The sequence below is a fragment of the Drosophila takahashii genome, chromosome 2R (genome assembly GCF_030179915.1).
Source record: "Drosophila takahashii strain IR98-3 E-12201 chromosome 2R, DtakHiC1v2, whole genome shotgun sequence".
NCBI lineage: Eukaryota > Metazoa > Arthropoda > Insecta > Diptera > Drosophilidae > Drosophila > Drosophila takahashii.
Genome location: NC_091679.1, coordinates 7,038,762 through 7,057,856, shown reverse-complemented (window position 1 = coordinate 7,057,856; position 19,095 = coordinate 7,038,762). Strand labels below are relative to the sequence as shown.

At 33.7% G+C, this 19,095-nt stretch overlaps 1 protein-coding gene and 1 long non-coding RNA gene across 2 annotated transcripts in view; one reads left to right on the top strand and one right to left on the bottom strand.

The window, feature by feature from the left end:
- Nucleotides 1-13,949, bottom strand: part of Gprk1 (G protein-coupled receptor kinase 1) — a 366,678-nt gene extending 352,729 nt beyond the window's left edge. Inside the window, exons 1-5 of the mRNA XM_070214062.1 lie at nucleotides 13,664-13,949; nucleotides 2,051-2,127; nucleotides 1,928-2,001; nucleotides 1,769-1,870; nucleotides 1,637-1,711 (exon numbers count right to left, since the gene is read on the bottom strand). Of these exons, the coding sequence (XP_070070163.1) occupies nucleotides 1,637-1,711; nucleotides 1,769-1,870; nucleotides 1,928-2,001; nucleotides 2,051-2,127; nucleotides 13,664-13,776 (441 nt within the window). The 5' untranslated portion in view covers nucleotides 13,777-13,949. The remainder of the gene's footprint in view (nucleotides 1-1,636; nucleotides 1,712-1,768; nucleotides 1,871-1,927; nucleotides 2,002-2,050; nucleotides 2,128-13,663) is intronic.
- On the top strand, nucleotides 514-997 carry LOC138912758 (uncharacterized). The gene is made up of 3 exons (XR_011418316.1): nucleotides 514-671; nucleotides 762-850; nucleotides 926-997. It is a non-coding gene; the product is annotated as an uncharacterized lncRNA (long non-coding RNA).
- Nucleotides 13,950-19,095: the final 5,146 nt, after the last annotated feature.

Genomic DNA, 19,095 nt, shown 5'->3' with positions numbered 1-19,095 from the left:
AAATTAGTGGTAATTTTGTGATTTAGGGCTTCAACTCTAGCAGAATTTGCAATCAATTGCTGTAAAGCATTTTGGCTGTAAACTAGTGTAATATTAGATATGATGTTATTGGTATTTACTTTAAATAGTATAGGTCAAAGTTTAATACATTTAATTTAAATTTAAAATTAAATTAAATATTTTTATTTTCAAGTTAATAAAAACAGCCATTGATAAAAATAAATCGAAATATGTATATTCATCTTTTATATCCTTCGCTTTGATTTTGTTTAACAATCGTAATATATTCAAATATATTAAACTTTATTAAAATAGTTTTAAATTTTATCAAGTAGTTTTATATATTTTTTTAAAGGTTTGTTTTTAGCTTTAATTTAAATATGTCGCCGACGGACCGAAACGGTGCCAGAGACGACGCTCTCTCAAATTTTTCTCTCTCAATCTTTCTCTACCTGCGCAGGGTTAGAGACAAATTAGGCAAGCGCGATCGTGACAAAGGGAAGAGAACAACAAGAGAGGTTGAAATTGCAAATGTCGTTTTTCTCGCTCAGTATTCTTTTTCTATCTCAAAGGAAGACGCCGTTGTTTCGCGTTTTTTAATTGCGTTCTAACTGTGATAAGTTGTTTTTGAGTTCAAACAAAAGTGCTATTAATCAAGAATACATTTTTAGGTAAGTAATTTTGAAGGGTATTAAAACTTTGTCTTGTTTTAATTATTATAGATTCTCCTTTTTAAAATATGCATGTTTTATTTTTAATAGGTATTGTTTGGTCAAGGTGCATAAACAATATAATTTCAGATGAGATCATTTTGGCCTACAGCAGAAGGATGTTATTCTTGCGCTTCTAAGTAAGTTTTTATCATTATTGTCTAATATTCTAATATTATAAAATATTATACAAAATATATATTTTCCAAATTCAGATCCCATTGGTCAGGTGGAGCCTGCAGAGCCTCCGGAGAGGATGCGGAGATGCCATGATAAACGTACCGAAGACCGAATCTATTAATTTAATGTAAAAGTATGAAAATAACACTGTGCAGCATTTTTAATGCTTTTTAAATTAACCTCGATGGATGCTATATTTTTGGATTTGTTACGAATTCCCAAGATAAACTCCGTTTTCCAAAAAGTTCCCCGACGCAAGTATTCTTAGCAAAAGGACCTCAAAGTTCGAAAAAAAATGAAATTGGCCTAACTTTCCGGAGCTCTTAGAGGCAAACTGATTCATGGTTTGATTCGATGTTAAAGTTTTTTAAAAGATACACTCTTTATTTTTCAAACCCCATACTTAAAATAATTTTAGGATTTTTATTAAGGGAGAGACAGATTATAGAAAACATAGTCAAAAAACATAAAATCATACAGTTGCAGTCAAAATGTCTACACTCGCGACCAAATCGCGGTGTATATATGGATAGGCTGGCGGACCTACATGACTAGATCGACTCTGTCAGTGATACTGATCAAAATACGTTTCAATGAATTCAATACTCTCTTTATGTAGAGTAACGACAATCACTGTGGACATCAGTCAACTTAGTGACGAAGCGCAAAGGGAGAGTGTGCGAATTAAGTATACGAATAAAATCGTTATCGTTAAACTAAAGGAATATTATAATTTAAACTCTTACTTCAAATAAGTCAACCGGAACTTCATTTTTTAATAAATACTTTTGAACACTGGCAACTGCATTTTTAGAATATTCCTAAAAATATAAATTTAAGAATTACATATTGGTCAATTTTTATTCAAGGCTACTTGCATAGGTGTGTGATAGCATTTCCTCCATTATAAAATTATCATAAACTTCCCTTGCCAATTTTTTTCTTTCATCGTAACATTCTGTTTTTTCAAAAATTTTTATCTGAAATGCAAAAATTAAATTAAAAACATGTCTTTGAATAAATGTTAAGTATTGTACCTGTTCAAAAAATTTTAGTTGCTGTATAGGTTCGTCTGAATCGTTTTCGCAAAAGTCTTTGAACAGCAAGTAACCTGCAAGTAACTGAATTTAATTAAATACCTAAAGTTGCGAAATACATACCTAATACTTCATTAAAAATTTTATGAAAATTAAGTTCGCTTTCCTTTTCCAAATATTTATACATAACACTTCTCACGCTGAAATAAAAAATAATTTGTTAATTTATTAGAATAATATTTGCAGAAACAAGAAGGTTACCACCAGACAGGATATGGACAGAGGTATCAAAAAAGCCGTCGTTGGTTGCACAGATATACTAGGGATTTCATTCTTCGAACAAATGTTTCCGAATATCATTTACAAGTCAATAAAAGTTGCATAAAAAGCAAAGCATGCAAATAACTGTTAACCGTTTTTTTCCTTACGCTCTACTCCCGAGAACAACCGAAAAATAGCATGCCCCTCGTTCTCTCTCTGCGCAGCACACTTCGTTTCCTTTCGTTTTGGTTTTCGGTTGAGCCTTTTACGTTGAGCTTTTCGTGAGACGCTCTATTACGAACCTCGTTCAATGAGAGTTACGAATGTCGCTCGCACAGGGAGACTTATTAAAAGACCGATTGACTGAAAAAGTCATCGCAAAAAGTCTTTTCACTAATACAACTATACAATGTATTCCCTTTGAAAGTACTTGCGAGTGAAAGGGAGAGCAATATCGCCCAAGCACGTTAACGTTAACACATGCGCAAAAGACTTTTTGAAACGTCGTTCAGGAGCAATCAGTCTGTAAGCGAGCCGAGCAATAGAAAGCCGAAAAAACTGCTCGTCGCCTGAGTGCGAGCAAAATTTCTGTACGAACAATTCAATCGGTTGCTCTCTGATTGTTTGCTCAAAGTCTCAGAGAAAAACAGTTATTTGGGGACCGCACGAATCGGTCAACAGTTATTTGCGAGCTATGATAAAAAGTTATGGTGGGCGTTAGAGTGGGCGTGGCACCTTTTTGAAACAAACTTGCGCTGCGTAGGAGCTCCTAGAATCTGCATGCAAAATGCCAATCTTCTAGCTTTCATAGTTTCGGAGATCTCAGCGTTCATACGGACAGACAGACAGACAGACAGACAGCCAGACAGACAGACGGACGGATGGCTAGATCGACTCGGCTACTTTACTCTACGAGTAACGGGTATACTAAAATAGAAACAATTTTTTTAGTGGATAATTTTTGAGAAAATTGAGTGTCTCAACTTACAGACCGTCTCAACCTACAGACCTCTTCCCTTTATTTTTTGTTTTTTCGAGATTCGACCCCAAATTGCCTGTCACGTTTCACGTGGAATGAGCCCTAACCAATTAACTTCAAACATTTTACGAATGAAGAACTTCTTAAAAGGTTTCGTTTTGTAAAAACACTGCACTATTTGGAGATGATCAGTTTTTGCTTAATTTTCATTAAACGGTGTATAGTCTTCCTTTCTACCAATGCACAGTGGTCCCAGAATTCGTTTTTTTAAAGTCCTAATTTTTTTGAAATGTTTTGTATCTATAATTTTAAAATTTACATGTTTATTGATTTTACATATATAAACTTAAAAAAGCTATTAAAGCTTCGAGTTTGGATAAATGCCTATTAATTTCTGCAAATTTGGCTCTTCGAAAACATCAACAGTTAGCTTAGCTGAGCTTAGTTGTCCTAATGAAAGATCAATAAGACCATAAACAATCTCATGGGACATGGTGGGAACAAGACCACTTGAATTAGTTGAGGGCATTCAAGAGATGACAGGAAGGTTGAGGGGGAAAAATACAATTGAAAATTTATTTTTTTCGAAAAAATTTTTTTTGTCCTAATGTACTCTAAATATGGGTGGGAATAAGGCTTTAAAAGCATAAAGCCGTCCGGTACTTATTTTCAAAGTAATACGCAATTTAGTGAGTGCGTGTCAAATAGCTGAAATGCACAAAGGTAAACTTTAAACGCTTCTACTGAAAAGTCGTGTTTTCAAAGTCGCCGTGCAATGTACAGGTCAGAGATTTCATTTTAATCGAATGCGGTTTTTTGCTTTATGTTTGAAATAAAATTTTCCACAACATGAATAAAAGGATTTTTTATATTTGTTGGTTATAACATGTTTTACGAACAAAGTCGAAAAAAAGTGTGTTTTTTAAAAAAAAATTTTCCAACTTCACATTTTTTTATGGAAAAACCATTTTTTTACATATGAAATAATTCATGTTGTGCGCTGTACCTCTAAGATTAATGCCCAGTTGCTGTTTTTTGTTTTAGACGTGATCCTGGGCCTGGAGACTGCACGGCGCAAATTTTTTCCCTCAAAACACGACTCCACATTATTGATCATAAATGGGCTTAATTACAATATTTTTTAAAAAACTTGACTGATTTTCATTGCCCAATAATTTCCCAACAACATGCAAAAAGAATCGCTAAGATTCATTTAATTCCCTTCTTGCAATCCACTTCCAAAGATAGGCCTCATTTTGGGCCTTTTATTTGTATTTCCCCCCTTAAAGTCGCCCATAGCATGAAGGATACCTTTGTCTTCCGGCAAGGTACGTCTTTCTGAATGAGAAAAGGGACTTTATATTTTTTTTATAGGACCAATTTCTTTTGGACATGGCTAGATGGACTCGGCTATTGATGCTGATCAAGAATATATATACTTTATGTGGTCGGAAACGTCTTCTTCACTGCGTTGCAAACATCTGACTGAAATTGTAATACCCTCTGCAAGGGTATAAAAATTATATCTTTGTTGGATAAAGTTGAATATCTGAAAGTTCTGGTAGGTAAAGGGCATTTCTGCTTTTGAATTATGCAAATCGTGCTTTCTGCTCGCAAGATTAAATAGATTTGGTGTTTTCTTTCTAACGCCAAAATACGGCAAAAGAGTGATGATAGTGCCAAAATAGGTATGAGGATAAATATTGGAAGCAATGTGCTTTGCAATCAAGTTGGTACTGTGCACTTCAAAAACATAAAAAAAAAAAATTGGGGTGGCCGGGTTGTAGAAAACGTCCCACAAAACTACTTGAAATCTAGTTTTTCCTTTCTTTGACACTGTTGCACCACCTATAAAATTATTTATAAATTCAATGGTTTAAGGACAGGAACTGTAAAAAATTGGTAAGGTTGCCAAAACTTGAAAGTGGTCCAACATTTTTTTGAAAATTTGAATGGCGGTTTTCTGCACTTTTAAAAAGTCTTAAAAATTCCAAGCTTCTTTAGCGAGGATCTATTTCTTATCCCTTTGATTTCTCATCACAAATTTTCAGTTAAGCGTTTCCGTTGGTTAGATATAAGCTTAAATAAATTTTTGGATTGCAGACGATTACTCCTCAGCCAAATGTCCAATAGCTTTGAAAATTGGTTTCCATACTCTCCTTCTAATTATCTACCATCGCTGATTCAAAATTTTTAAAAATCGCTGGGGGCCGTTTTGTATAGGTAAGTCTGCTATGCCCTTTGTATGGAACAGATCATTAACAGCTGTTTGAAATCAGACAATTCAACAGTTTATGAAATACCCTTAGGCCCGTTTTTTCGACCACCTGATAAATGAAAAGTAGGGTTAAATCTCTGATTCCCATAAGATTTCAAAGTTTTAACCCTACTTTAAATTTAACAAACGGACGAGAAAACGGCCCTTAATATGTCAACAAAAGATTTATACTAATTTAAAAACTTTTAAAAAATTCCCATGTGCAGGATAGTGTGGACGTTTACCCCGCAGGACAAGGGAATCGACATAACTTGAACTATGTTGGCAACATTTCTATGTATTTACATATATTTCATAAATTTAAATACGAACCTAGCTAAAAAAAGATGAGCTATTTGCCAAGTTTTATAGAACACATGATTAATGTTTGTATATTAATTTTTTCTTACTCAAAAATAGATATTTGATACTTTAGACTTCAGACTTACAGTGGCCCCTTTTTCGAGTTTTTCCACTCCTTTAGCTTTTACAGAAATAGTAATGATGCTATCTTGTTTTAAATGTTATTATTATACAATAAACAAAATTTCACTCTTATTCAACAAAAACTTTTCAAGTTATAAATAAACAAGAAAGGAAGCTAGCTTCGGCCAGCCGAAACTTATATACCCTTTCAGAAAAAGCAAACACCTATAGTTTAATGCTCACTCGGTGCAGTTCCAGGGATTCCAGATTCAGCGGGCCTATTTTTAATTTTGTTTCTAAGTTGTCAAAAATCAAAACGCCTACTTCCTACAAAGATACAATGAATTTTCTTATATTTGTTTGAATATTCCTATGGAAGCCTTAAGATATAGTGGTCCGATCCGGCTCGCTCCGATATGTACTACCTGCAATAGAAAGAAGACTTTCGGGAAAGTTTCATCGCGATAGCTTTAAAACTGAGAGACTAGTTCGCATAGAAACGGACAGACGGTCAGACAGACAGACGGACAGACGGACATGGCTAGATCGACTCGTCTTGTGATGCTGATCAAGAATATATATACTTTATGTGGTCGCAAACGTCTCCTTCACTGCGTTGCAAACATCTGACTGAAATTATAATAACCTCTGCAAGGGTATAAAAACCTAAAAATGCCACTGACAAAAGTCTATAAACTATTTTTTACATAGAACTTTCGAAATTTTTGCTTCAAAATGTAAATTTTTGCTTTTGTACCGGCTTAGTGTTGGTGAAAATAATTGACAAGGAGCATAATACAGCAGCCAATCCTTCACGATATACGGCGTATGCCTAGGATCGTTATCCTGTTGAAAGGTAAAGCTCGTTATAATTTGTACCCAGATGTTTTTAAAATGTGTTCCAATATGGTCTTATACTGAGAAGGAACCATAGTGCCCTCGACGAAGACCAAATTTCCTACTCCCGAGGCTTCAACTGATCCCCACGCCATGACTTTCCCACCATAATCCCACCACAGTACTAATTTGGGCCAAAAAGCACTTCGGTGGGAGTGTCATGGTGTCGGGATCAGTTGAAGCCTCGGGAGTAGGAAATTTGGTTATTGTATAATAATAACATTACTTTTTCTGTAAAACCTAAAGGAGTGGGAAAACTCGAAAAAAGGTGGTCGTATGTAGACTTTTGTCCGCCACTGAACTATTTTCGTTAAAATTGTTCATAAGAACGTACAGTAAGCATATTAATATATATGGGCACTTCCACCAAAAAGTCCACCAAGCCAAAAATGTTGAAACTTGTATAAAACATATTTCCACATGATTTTGCCCCGATATTAGAATCTAAATAGTTTTATCCTGAGCTTAACTATAAATTTGGAGTATAGTTTGATTATTTTATGACAAACCCCACCAATATACAGTTTGTCGAGTAATTGTTTGCAAAAGGGAAAATGGCATAGAAATTCGTTTTTAGATGGAAAAGTACAAGCAAATACAAGATTTTTTAATTTTTTTCTTTTGGAATGTTGTTTATTAAACTATTATTTTTCCAATTGCATCAAAACATTTTAATTTTTCACCCTAAAACACCCTAAAAAACAAGAAAATCTAAAAAATTGCAAATATTCGGCTGTCAATTAATTGTTTGCAAAATTCAATCAATTATTTGACCTTTAGCTATAGCTTGAAAACGGCTAAAGTTATTGTACTAATTTTTGGTGGGGTCCTCGTGGTGCCTGCCCTGCACTTAAACGACCCGGAATTGACCGTCTAAGGACATTTTTAATTATACTTTTTAATTATATATATATATATATATTTTTTTTTTTTAATTAATTATACTTTTTAAGCAATTTTTTAGTTTTTCTTGTTTTTTAGGGTGTTTTTAATATAATTGGACTGATTTGTACAATTGCATGGATATTGACAGTGCAATTGAACTTTTCTATAGCGTTTTAAACACTTTTTTTGACGAATGCGTGCCTGACAGTCTTCCTCCGAAGCTAAACAGACCTCCTTGGTTTAACAATGAGCTTCAAAGACTTAAAAATCTTAAATCCAACACTTATAAAAAGTATAAAAAAACGGGAAAGCCATCTGATTTTGCGAAATATGTTGTGGCTCGTTCAGATTTTAATGTTCTCAACAGTCATTGCTATTCCATGTATTTAAATCGATGTAAATTCGAGTTTTCAAATGATCCGAAGCAGTTTTATAACTTCGTTAATGCCAAGCGTAAGTCTTCGGCATTGCCTTCATCGGTACGTTTAAACTCAAAAGAGGCATCGTCGGATTCTGAAATTGCGGATTTATTTGCCGAGTTTTTCCAAACTACTTATAGTTCGGCTGCTTGGTCAAACCCTATCTACCCTAACCACTTAAATAGGGCTAATTGTATTTTTACCCCTGTAATTACCGAAAGTTCTCTTTTAAAGGATTTAGCAACAACAACGCCAACGTATTCTCCCGGTCCTGATGGACTCCCTGAGAGTGTGCTTAAGTTTTGTGCTTCAACCATTTGTAAACCGATTCTTAAACTTTTTCATTTGTCTATTTCATCATCAGTTTTTCCAACTATCTGGAAGGACTCTTTCATTATTCCACTCCACAAAAAGGGTGCGAAGGCGGATGCCCAGAATTATAGAGGCATTTCTAAATTGTCGGCAATTCCTAAAGCATTTGAATGTATTATTACTTCTCATTTGCAGCATTTATGTTCCTCGCTAATATCACCGTGTCAGCATGGTTTTGTTAAGCGAAGATCGACCACCACCAACCTTCTTGAATTATCATCTATTGTAATAAATGGATATAAGAATAACATGCAGACTGACGTTATATATACAGATTTTAGTAAGGCCTTTGACTCTGTTAACCACTCTCTCCTTTTATTCAAATTAGATCAGCTTGGGTTCCCATGTAATCTATTAACTTGGATTTCAAGTTACTTGAATGGTAGGACTCAGAGGTAGAGCTTGAAAATTATCGATAAATGATAGTATCGATATTTTCGATACTTTATCATTATCGTATCGATAATATCGATGTTTTCAAGGAAAGCAAAGACAAATTAAAAATAATTTTATAATTCTGTTAATACCACGTATTATTATTATACACATGCATAATACACTTACATTATTATTAATATTATTATTAGAAAAAATCGCGGGTAATTTATTTAATTTTAATTTCCGGTTTTCATTATTAAAATGCACTTCCAGACTAAAGGATCGTCCTCTTAAGAACTCGTGGTTTATTTATGTTTGATCATTGAGTTGAGTTGCGTCACATGTCTAGAAAGACACCAATTCTTAGTCAAAGACATTCACGGCTTCTTAAGAATTTTTTTTAAAATATATTATGAGGAAATACTTATGTAAAATAATAGAACAAACCTTTGTTCCATACCATTTTTTGGTACTAAAGAAGAACAAATTCCTCCTCTTCTGAAGAATTCCCGGTTGCTTTTTTTTTTTGATCCTTTGCCAAAATTGCTCAAACGGTCTTTGTTTTGTTTGTTGTTGGTATTAAAAGAACGAGAGTTCCTCCTTTCCCCAAGAAATCGCGGTTCTTTCATTTCCGATTTTATGCCACAACCTATGGTTATTTTCCCCTACTTTAATTGATACTATACCATAAAGAAGTAAAAATTCCTCCTCTTCTGAAGAATTCGCGGTTGTTTTTTTTTTGGATCCTTGAGTCCAAATCGCTCAAACGATCTTCGAAAAGCGACCAATTCTTATCAAAGGCTATGAATTCGCGGTTTCTTGAGATTTTTTAATAGCGGACAGAAGGTCGGTAGCTGCAACCAAGACTTTGTTTTTGGTACTAAAAAAACCAAAGTTCCTCCTCTTCCCAAGAACTCGCGGTTCTTTTATTTTCCATTTTTTGCCATAACCTATGCCCTTTTCGCCTACTTTTAAGTATTTCATAATATCTATGGTACCAAAGAAGAATAAAATACCAAGAACTCGCGGTTCTTGCATGGTAATTTGTCCCTACTTAAAAGTTATTAAAAGTATTAAAAGTTATTTTGGTCCTCAGAATTAAAGAGTGAAATCTGTTCGTTTCTCTCTAATAAAACGTCAGAAAACATCGATATTATAGATAAATATCGATGTTTGAAAAATATCAGAAGTATCGATAATATCGATACTGATATCGATAATTTTCAAGCTCTACTCAGAGGGTTATATTTAAGAGCGCTGTTTCTAAAATGATCAACGTGACATCTGGAGTTCCTCAAGGTAGTCATTTAGGCCTTTTGCTGTTTACTTTGTTTATTAACGATCTTCCCTCTATCGTAGCTCATTCTCGTGTACTAATGTACGCTGACGATGTTAAGCTTTGTTTATCATATAAAGATGTAGGGTCCGGTTTCAACTTACAGTCAGATATTGATTGTTTTCAGGGGTGGTGTGAGTACAACCTTTTAAATCTGAACTGCCTTAAATGCAACGTTATGACTTTTTATAGGGGCACTCCTACGTTTGTTAGTTATTCTCTTCAAAATACACCACTCGACCGTATATATTCAATTAACGATTTAGGTGTTCTTCTCGACCCAAAACTTAAATTTGATTGCCACATAATGGCCACTGTCAATAAAGCTATGAGTGTTTTTGGGTTTATAAAGCGTTGGTCAAAGGAATTTGATGACCCTTATACAACCAGATTATTATTTACCTCCCTTGTCCGTCCTATTTTGGAATATTGTTCTTCAGTTTGGAGTCCACAATATCAAGTGCACATCGACCGTATTGAGTCGGTGCAAAAAAAATTTCTTCTTTTTGCCCTTCGTAGTTTGAACTGGGATCAAAACGTAAGGCTACCTTCCTACCAGAGTAGATTACTAATGCTTAATTCAAATGTTTTGATGCAATCGGAAAGCTAATAGTTTATTAATGAACATTCCAAAAGAAAAAAATTAAAAAATCTAATATTTGCTTGTACATTTCCCATCTAAAAGCATACATTTCCTTTTGCAAACAATTACTTGACAAACTGTACGCAAAAATTAGTTTTTGGCTATTTTTTTGTTATATTTTGGTACTGTCTTCAGTTGTTAATTTATCCTTTAAGAATGGTAATATGTGACATTATTCTGTACTGAACGCTTCATTTACATGTTAAACTATTAAGTTAAATGCAAAACAGCCAGTAATTAAGGGATAGAGGTAAAGAATTACACTTTAAAAAATGCTAGGAAAAAATGTCCCGAGCGACATGTCACGAGCTAATGTGGTTGAAACTGCATAAAAAAAAACGGCAAACAATTTTTGAGTAAAACCATAACCATTTCATAGCGACATGTTTGGACGACATTCTAAAAAGAATCACATTCAAATATTCCATCAGAATTCGCTAAACTCTCTTGTTGAATGAAGTTCCCTATTCTATTTTTGTCCCGAGCGAATACGGCAGTTTTTTAACGATATTTTAAAAACTAAAAGTGGTACAAAATCAAGATTTTTACACAAAATAAAGCTTGGGAAGAGTGAAAATAAAAGCCCATTATTAAAATTAAATTCCATTTTTTTCCAATTTTTTTCAACTTTAAAGGTGTGCAAATGTCCCGAGCGACAATATGGAAGTGCCCATATATATAAATATAAATGTATGTTTTTATACCCTTGCAGAGGGTATTATAATTTGAGTCAGATGTTTGCAACCCAGTGAAGAAGACGTTTCCGACCACATAAAGTATATATATTCTTGATCAGCACCAATAGCCGAGTCTATCTAGCCATGTCCGTCTGTCTGTCTGTCTGTCCGTTTCTATGCGAACTAGTCTCTCAGTTTTAAAGCTATCGCGATGAAACTTTCCCGAAAGTCTTCTTTCTATTGCAGGTAGTACATATGTCGGAGCGAGCCGGATCGGACCACTATATCTTAAGGCTCCCATAGGAACATTCAGACAAATATAAGAAAATTCATTGTAAATTTGTAGGAAGTAGGCGTTTTGATTCTTGACAACTTCAAAACAAAATTTAAATAGAAACGCTGAATCTGGAATCCCTGGAACTGCACCGAGTGTGCATTAAACTATAGGTATTTACTTTATCTGCAAAGATATATAAGCTTCGGCTGGCCGAAGGAACAGTGGCTCACAGCTTATTTCAACCAGTCTACACCAAAAACTTTAACAGCCCATAAAAACTTAACAAAACATGTTATCAAAATAATTTAAACGCAGAATACATCTATGATGATATACATTAGTGTATAATAATGTTATGATTTTTTAAATATTTTACAAATATTTTTTATAAATTAATTACAAAAAAATCCCAAAAAAAAGGCCACAGCTTATTTCAACCAGTTAACAAAAAAATCGAATAAATTAACATAGTGGCCAATAACTTTTTTTTTTTAATTTGGCATGACTACCCTTTTGTTTACCAACATTTTAAAGTTAACTTTACATGGATACAATGCCTTTTGTTGTTGTTTTCAAGTAAAGACTTCTCTCGACCCTTGGGAAGGACTTTTGGCATAGTTTCGTCTAAAAATATTGTGTTTTCTAACATTTTTTCGTTAAGTGGACTTCCAATTTTGTTTTGTGGTAATGTTAAGACACATTTAATTGATAATCATTAGCTTTCGACAGCTCTGGATGAGCTGAATCTGCGAAAAAATATGCACTTCCCATGGGTCATTTCTTTAGTTAAATCAAAAATTAATTTATATTTCAAAATCCTTGCAGTTTTTAATTCATTTATCCTTTTGAATGTGAAGATGAACTCAAATCTTAATCGCGGAGTAAAAAAATAGAAATTATGGAAGGACCTGTTTGACACTTATAGGCCCAAAACAATTAGCGTTCGCCGCTAGGCGTAGGGCTCATTTGGATACACACGAGAAACTCACTTATTAGTGTCCTTTTTACGTTTGAAAAAATGTATTTGAAAGAAATACTTGAATTTTGAAACATTTGAGTCGGAAAAATATATCTAAGCGGAGAAAATCCCAATGACGAGCCTAAATTGGGAAGTCAAATTGCTATTTTAAAGTCTAACGGCGAACGCTAATTGTTTTGGGCCTATAAGTGTTAAACAGGTCCTTCCATAATTTCTATTTTTACTCCGCGATTAAGATTTGAGTTCATCTTCACATTCAAAAGGATAAATGAATTAAAAACTGCAAGGATTTTGAAATATAAATTAATTTTTGATTTAACTAAAGAAATGACCCATGGGGAGTGCATATTTTTTCGCAGATTCAGCTCATCCAGAGCTGTCGAAAGCTAATGATTATCAATTAAATGTGTCTTAACATTACCACAAAACAAAATTGGAAGTCCACTTAACGAAAAAATGTTAGAAAACACAATATTTTTAGACGAAACTATGCCAAAAGTCCTTCCCAAGGGTCGAGAGAAGTCTTTACTTGAAAACAACAACAAAAGGCATTGTATCCATGTAAAGTTAACTTTAAAATGTTGGTAAACAAAAGGGTAGTCATGCCAAATTAAAAAAAAAAAAGTTATTGGCCACTATGTTAATTTATTCGATTTTTTTGTTAACTGGTTGAAATAAGCTGTGGCCTTTTTTTTTGTGCTTTTTTTGAAATTAATTCATAAAAAATATTTGTAAAATATTTAAAAAATCATAACATTATTATACACTAATGTGTATCATCATAGATGTATTCTGCGTTTAAATTATTTTGATAACATGTTTTGTTTAGTTTTTATGGGCTGTTAAAGTTTTTGGTGTAGACTGGTTGAAATAAGCTGTGAACCACTGTAGCTTCCTTTCTTGTTTTATATTTGTGTATGTATGTTTATCTGTTTATACAACTTTAATACCTGGGGTCTGGTAATATTAATTTTTTGCTGGCCCTTGCTGCTGGAGTACATTTTGACTTTTCCATCGCCATCAGATAGCTGACATCAGCTAGAACCGCTTCCAAATCTGCCATTGTGTTTCTTGTATCTACTAACTTGTAAATGATACACTATGGTTTATACAATTTTGAAGAACAATTTTATTTTAAAAATTATTTTTGCTTCATTATTGTTGTCAACAAAAATAAATAGTATGTATATTACTTCTTCAAGTACTTTTTGTTGGTATTCTAACACATAGTGTGGCCGCAGTAGAGTAAGAAAAATAAAATACCGTCTCGCTCTTATAAAATTATGTACGTCAAATTAGCGTCGAGGAGTTAGCAACGAAAGTGGAACGATGGAATTTAAAACACTGGAGCCATTTTTATTTTTGAAATTTTTTTCGCTTTTTTGGGGTTGAATTTAATAATTTTTGATGCAAAATTGTTTAAAAAAAATGGGTGTGTCAAGCCTACGCATGATAGAAGTGAAACTTGTAGTATTCTCTCGTTTATCATTTCATTATTTTTATTTTTAAGATTTTTTTAATGTTCCTCAAAAATAATGATTATTTCATCAAAATAATCATTATTTCTGATCGGAAAAAATAAAACTTACTTGGACGCCACGGGTTTTCTATACCGGTTATGGGCGTTGTTTTTGCATAGTCCAATGAAACGAATGCAGACGCACCACCTCTGACAAAAAGAAGCTTGAACTTGGCCTCTGCATCCCGTTAAATGGTATCACTATGGACGGCAGTCCATGTAGTGACAAAGCGCACCAGGAGAGTGTGCGAAGGCGACTACTGTTATATAGCCGCAAAATTGAAAATCTGCTGTGATAGTCCGATCGTAATGAGTAATACACCAATCGAAAGGTATTGCAAGACTTTAAGAAAATTAATTGGCTAGGGAGAGAGAGCAGTGAAAGTGAAAAGTGCAAATTTCTGTGGGGATAATTGCCCCCTCTCAATGTTTTAGTTGTGTTCCTATTGAAAATACCCGTCGAATGAGGGGTCATATGATAAAATCCGACACTCTGTTCAAAAGTTATAGCCAAAATAAGATTTTCTTCGTCTTCCTAAAATGAAAATTTAATTCTGTTTGTCAGTTTGTTTTCTGTTTTTTTTAAGTTTTGAAAATTTGATATGACGTTCATTACATCGATATAAAAAACTTTTGTTCTACCACTTTTGGAAAAACTCGCTAGTTTAGCGGGAAAACAGCTATAAATAGCTAAAATTCGGAAAGCCGTAACTTGTATACTACTAAAGCTACAGACTTGTGCTGCATTTCGTTTGAAGGGTATTTTTATACCCTTGTAGAGGGTATTATAATTTCACTCAGATGTTTGCAACGCAGTGAAGGAGACGTTTCCGACCACATAAAGTGTATATATTCTTGATCAGCACCAATAGCCGAGTCTATCTAGCCATTTCCGTCTGTCCGTCTGTCCGTTTCTATTCGAACTAGTCCTTCAGTTTGTAAGCTATCGCGACATATGTCGGAACGAGCCGGATCGGACCACTATATCTTATGGTTCCCATAGGAATAATCAAAAAACAAGAAAGGAAGCTAGCTTCGGACAGCCGAAGCTTATATACCCTTGCAGATCATTCCCATTTACCTATGAACAGAAGACTAAAGAGATTGCACCCATCAGACAATTGGATACTTGGATGGCACGCTTGGGGAAGACTCATTCCAGACATAGACGCATAGTCTGCAACACTGAAAGTGGAATTGAGTTCCACATAACACCCTCCAATAAACTTTTTGTTGAGCATATCGAAAAAAACAAATCGCAAAATTGTTCAATTTCCTATTATTTCTCATTAATTTTCCGATCGTTCCTATGGCAGCTATATGATATAGTAGTTCAATTTTAATAAAATTAACACCGAAATTCGGAAATATTTAAAAAGAGTCATATCCCAGAGTTGAAGAGAATACAATAAAAAACAACGAAGCAATAATTTTTTTCCTATTAATTTGCATTTAATTTTCCGACCGTTCCTATGGCAGCTATATGATATAGTGTCCCGATTTTTAAAATATTTTATTCGAAATTCATAAATATTTAAAAAATAACATTTCCAAGAGTAGAAGGTAATATTTCAAAAAACACCGAAGCAAAAATTTTTTTAAGTTTTTTTTTTTTGATCTTTCCTATGGGAGCTATAAGATATAGTTGTCCGATCCGGCCGGTTCCGACTTATATACTACCTGCAATAGAAAGAAGACTTTTGGGAAAGTTTCATCCCAATAGCTCGAAAACTGAGAGACTAGTTTGCGTAGAAACAAGGGTATAAAAATGCAAGGGTATAAAAATAATAGAAAAACCATTGTAACTTTGTAGGAAGTAGGCTTTTTGATTTTTGAATGTTCAAATGCTCTTTATATATATTATTTTTATCTCTTCACTATGAGCGCGCTCGCACTTGGTGCAAATATGTACTTATATTCACATAAATGCACATAAAATATAAATATGAGCGCATAGCGCGCTCAGAGCGAAGAGAGGAAAGAAGAGTACAAAGAGAACGTTTGTCAGCGGTGATAGGGAAGAAGATTTTCGTGACGGTCATGAATTGGTTTAACTCCGTCCCCTAAAATGCATAACGCGCCTGAAGAAGTTTCTATCAATCTTTATAGGTATACGCGTAAAGGTTGTGCAACATGCAGGGTATAAGGGCAGATTCGGGATCGTCCTAGGAACTTTTCGTGAAAATTTCATGAAAATTAAATCAAATTTTAAAATTTTCCGTTTCCTGCTGAACGCGCTAGCGCCCATGACATCAACCATGTAAATACCAAAATATTTTCATGCAAACTTTACTTAATTAAAACAGCTCTTACAGAAATTGTGCCAGCTTACACAGTATATAAATATAAGGAGCATCATTTTAAGGAATTTCGGAATTAATTTCAGCGAAATAAAACCCACAGATTTCGAGAAATTCAAGTCTTTTTAATTATGGCTTTTCCCACGCAGTGTGACTGCTCCAACCAGCGAGACAGCGATGTCATAAACCATCAATATATAAATATTTTCTATGCAAACTTTACTTGCTTAATATAGCTTTCACAGAGGTTGTGCCAACTTGCACGGTATATCAATAGAAGGGGCCTAATTTTAAGTAATTTCTGAATTTATTTCAGCGAAATCAAACCCACGGGTTTCGAGAAATTGAAGTCTTTTTATTTATGGTTTTTCACACGAGTTTAGCCAAGTCATTTATATTTTCAACTAGCAAATGTTTAGCGCGTGGAGTTCAGCAGTATGGCTGGAAAGAATTTCCCTTACTTTGGAAGTAAAGCCCACAGTCGCTACTTTTAAAATTATCATATATCTGGAATCCTATTAAGTCTTAATTTCTACCAAACCACTGGGTCAATTTGGAAAATTTTTGAACAAAACCAAATTGGTGCTGTTTTGGTAAACTTTTAAATTTTGAACTTTATAGAAGTACATGGTACACTTTTCTGAGATTTTGCTGAAAACATTGTTGTTTTCGTACGCAGAACAGCTTACATTTTGGCCCACTCATGAAAATTTGTTTGCGAACGCTTTTTTGCACATAACAAACTACAAATAACACAGGAAAACAAAACTGAACTTTGTGAAATTTCCACGAATCATTTCTAGTTTTCCATGAGTTCCTGAGTAAAAGTCCCATAGAAACTTATGTCCCATCACCTACAGGTTCCGCGGTATAGCTAAGAATACAAAAAACTGATGTTTGCCGACATTTTAAATTATGTGGTCTATATAATTGGACTAACCTTTATTATTTTCGCTGAAATCTACTCTCAGCAAAATGTTCAGGTTTTCTCTGATGAAAAAATAAATCTAAGAATTAAATCTTGAATGGAACTAATTTTAACTATTCCTTGAATCTACTGTTCATTATATGCTTTAATTTCGGCTTAAAGCGTTTTCATGAGGACATTTTATTGAATTTATTAAATGACAGTGACTAAATTAATTGAATCCGCGAATATAAGCTTTTGTAGTCGTAGATTTAAAAACTCAACATCTACAAGTCAAACAAGGAGAAATATTAAATCATTAGGAATAGGCAAACAAAAGGATATCAACCCTAAATTCTTAAAATTATTGCTTCACAAAATCATACAATACATAACAAACATTTTTATACCCTTGTAGAGGATATTATAATTTCAGTCAGATGTTTGCAACGCAGTGAAGGAGACGTTTCCGACCACATAAAGTATATATTCTTGATCAGCACCAATAGCCGAGTCTATCTAGCCATGTCCGTCTGTCCGTCTGTCACTCTGTCCGTCTGTCCGTTTCTATGCGAACTAGTCTCTCGGTTTTAAAACTATCGCGATGAAACTTTCCCGAAAGTCTTCTTTCTATTGCAAGTAGTACATATGTCGGAGCGAGCCGGATCGGAACACTATATCTAAAGGCTCCCATAGGAATATTCAAACAAATATAAGAAAATTCATTGTAACTTTGTAGGAAGTAGGCGTTTTGATTCTTGACAACTTAAAAACAAAATTTAAATAGAAACGCTGAATCCCTGGAACTGCACCGAGTGAGCATTAAACTATGAGATTTACTTTATTTGCAAGGGTAAATAAGCTTCGGCTGGCCGAAATAATTGAAATAATAATTATTATTATTTTTAGATTTTTTTTAACTAACTTTTTTTTCTTTGTCTGCGTCTTCGAAATGAAGGCTCCTGAAAATATTAAAAAAAAGTATTAACATTTGTATTTAATATTCATATAATTGCGTACTGACCATTAAGCACCGCATAGAATCCTTTGCGTGCTTTTAAGGATTTTTTCCCGCTGCTTCCGTCCAGATTGTAGTTAATGACCAGACTACCGGAAATAATCAGCTTAAGGCATTTTGGTGCAAATTAAAGGTACATAAGCCTATCACAATATCTTACATGTAAGGTAGCACTTACCTGAATTTAATTTATGTACAATATCACTTGCCACAAAATATTTAACTAATAACGCAAAACCTTCTTCCCTCAGAAAACCGTCAAAAATAATGCGATGCACCAAGTCTTCTTCTTACCCCTTTAACCGATTTGGTTGGCTTCATCTTTGCTGTTGGCGCGTGCCAATGCTCCTATACCCTTTCTAATACGGTATATATCAGACAAAAAAAATTGTATTTGTTCAGTAGAAACGCAATTTCTTAAAACTGTTTCTGTTTAAATATTTAAATAAATATATATGGACAATTTTTTTAAACTAAACTAATAAATAAACTTTAAAAATCAAGTTAAATAAAAAATTGAATCAGTTAAATGTATTGTTTAAGTAAATTCAAATTTTATGAATAAACAATTTAAGTTTATAACAGGAAATTAATTTGTTTATTTCGAAATACAATAATGTTCCTAAAATGTAAGGGCA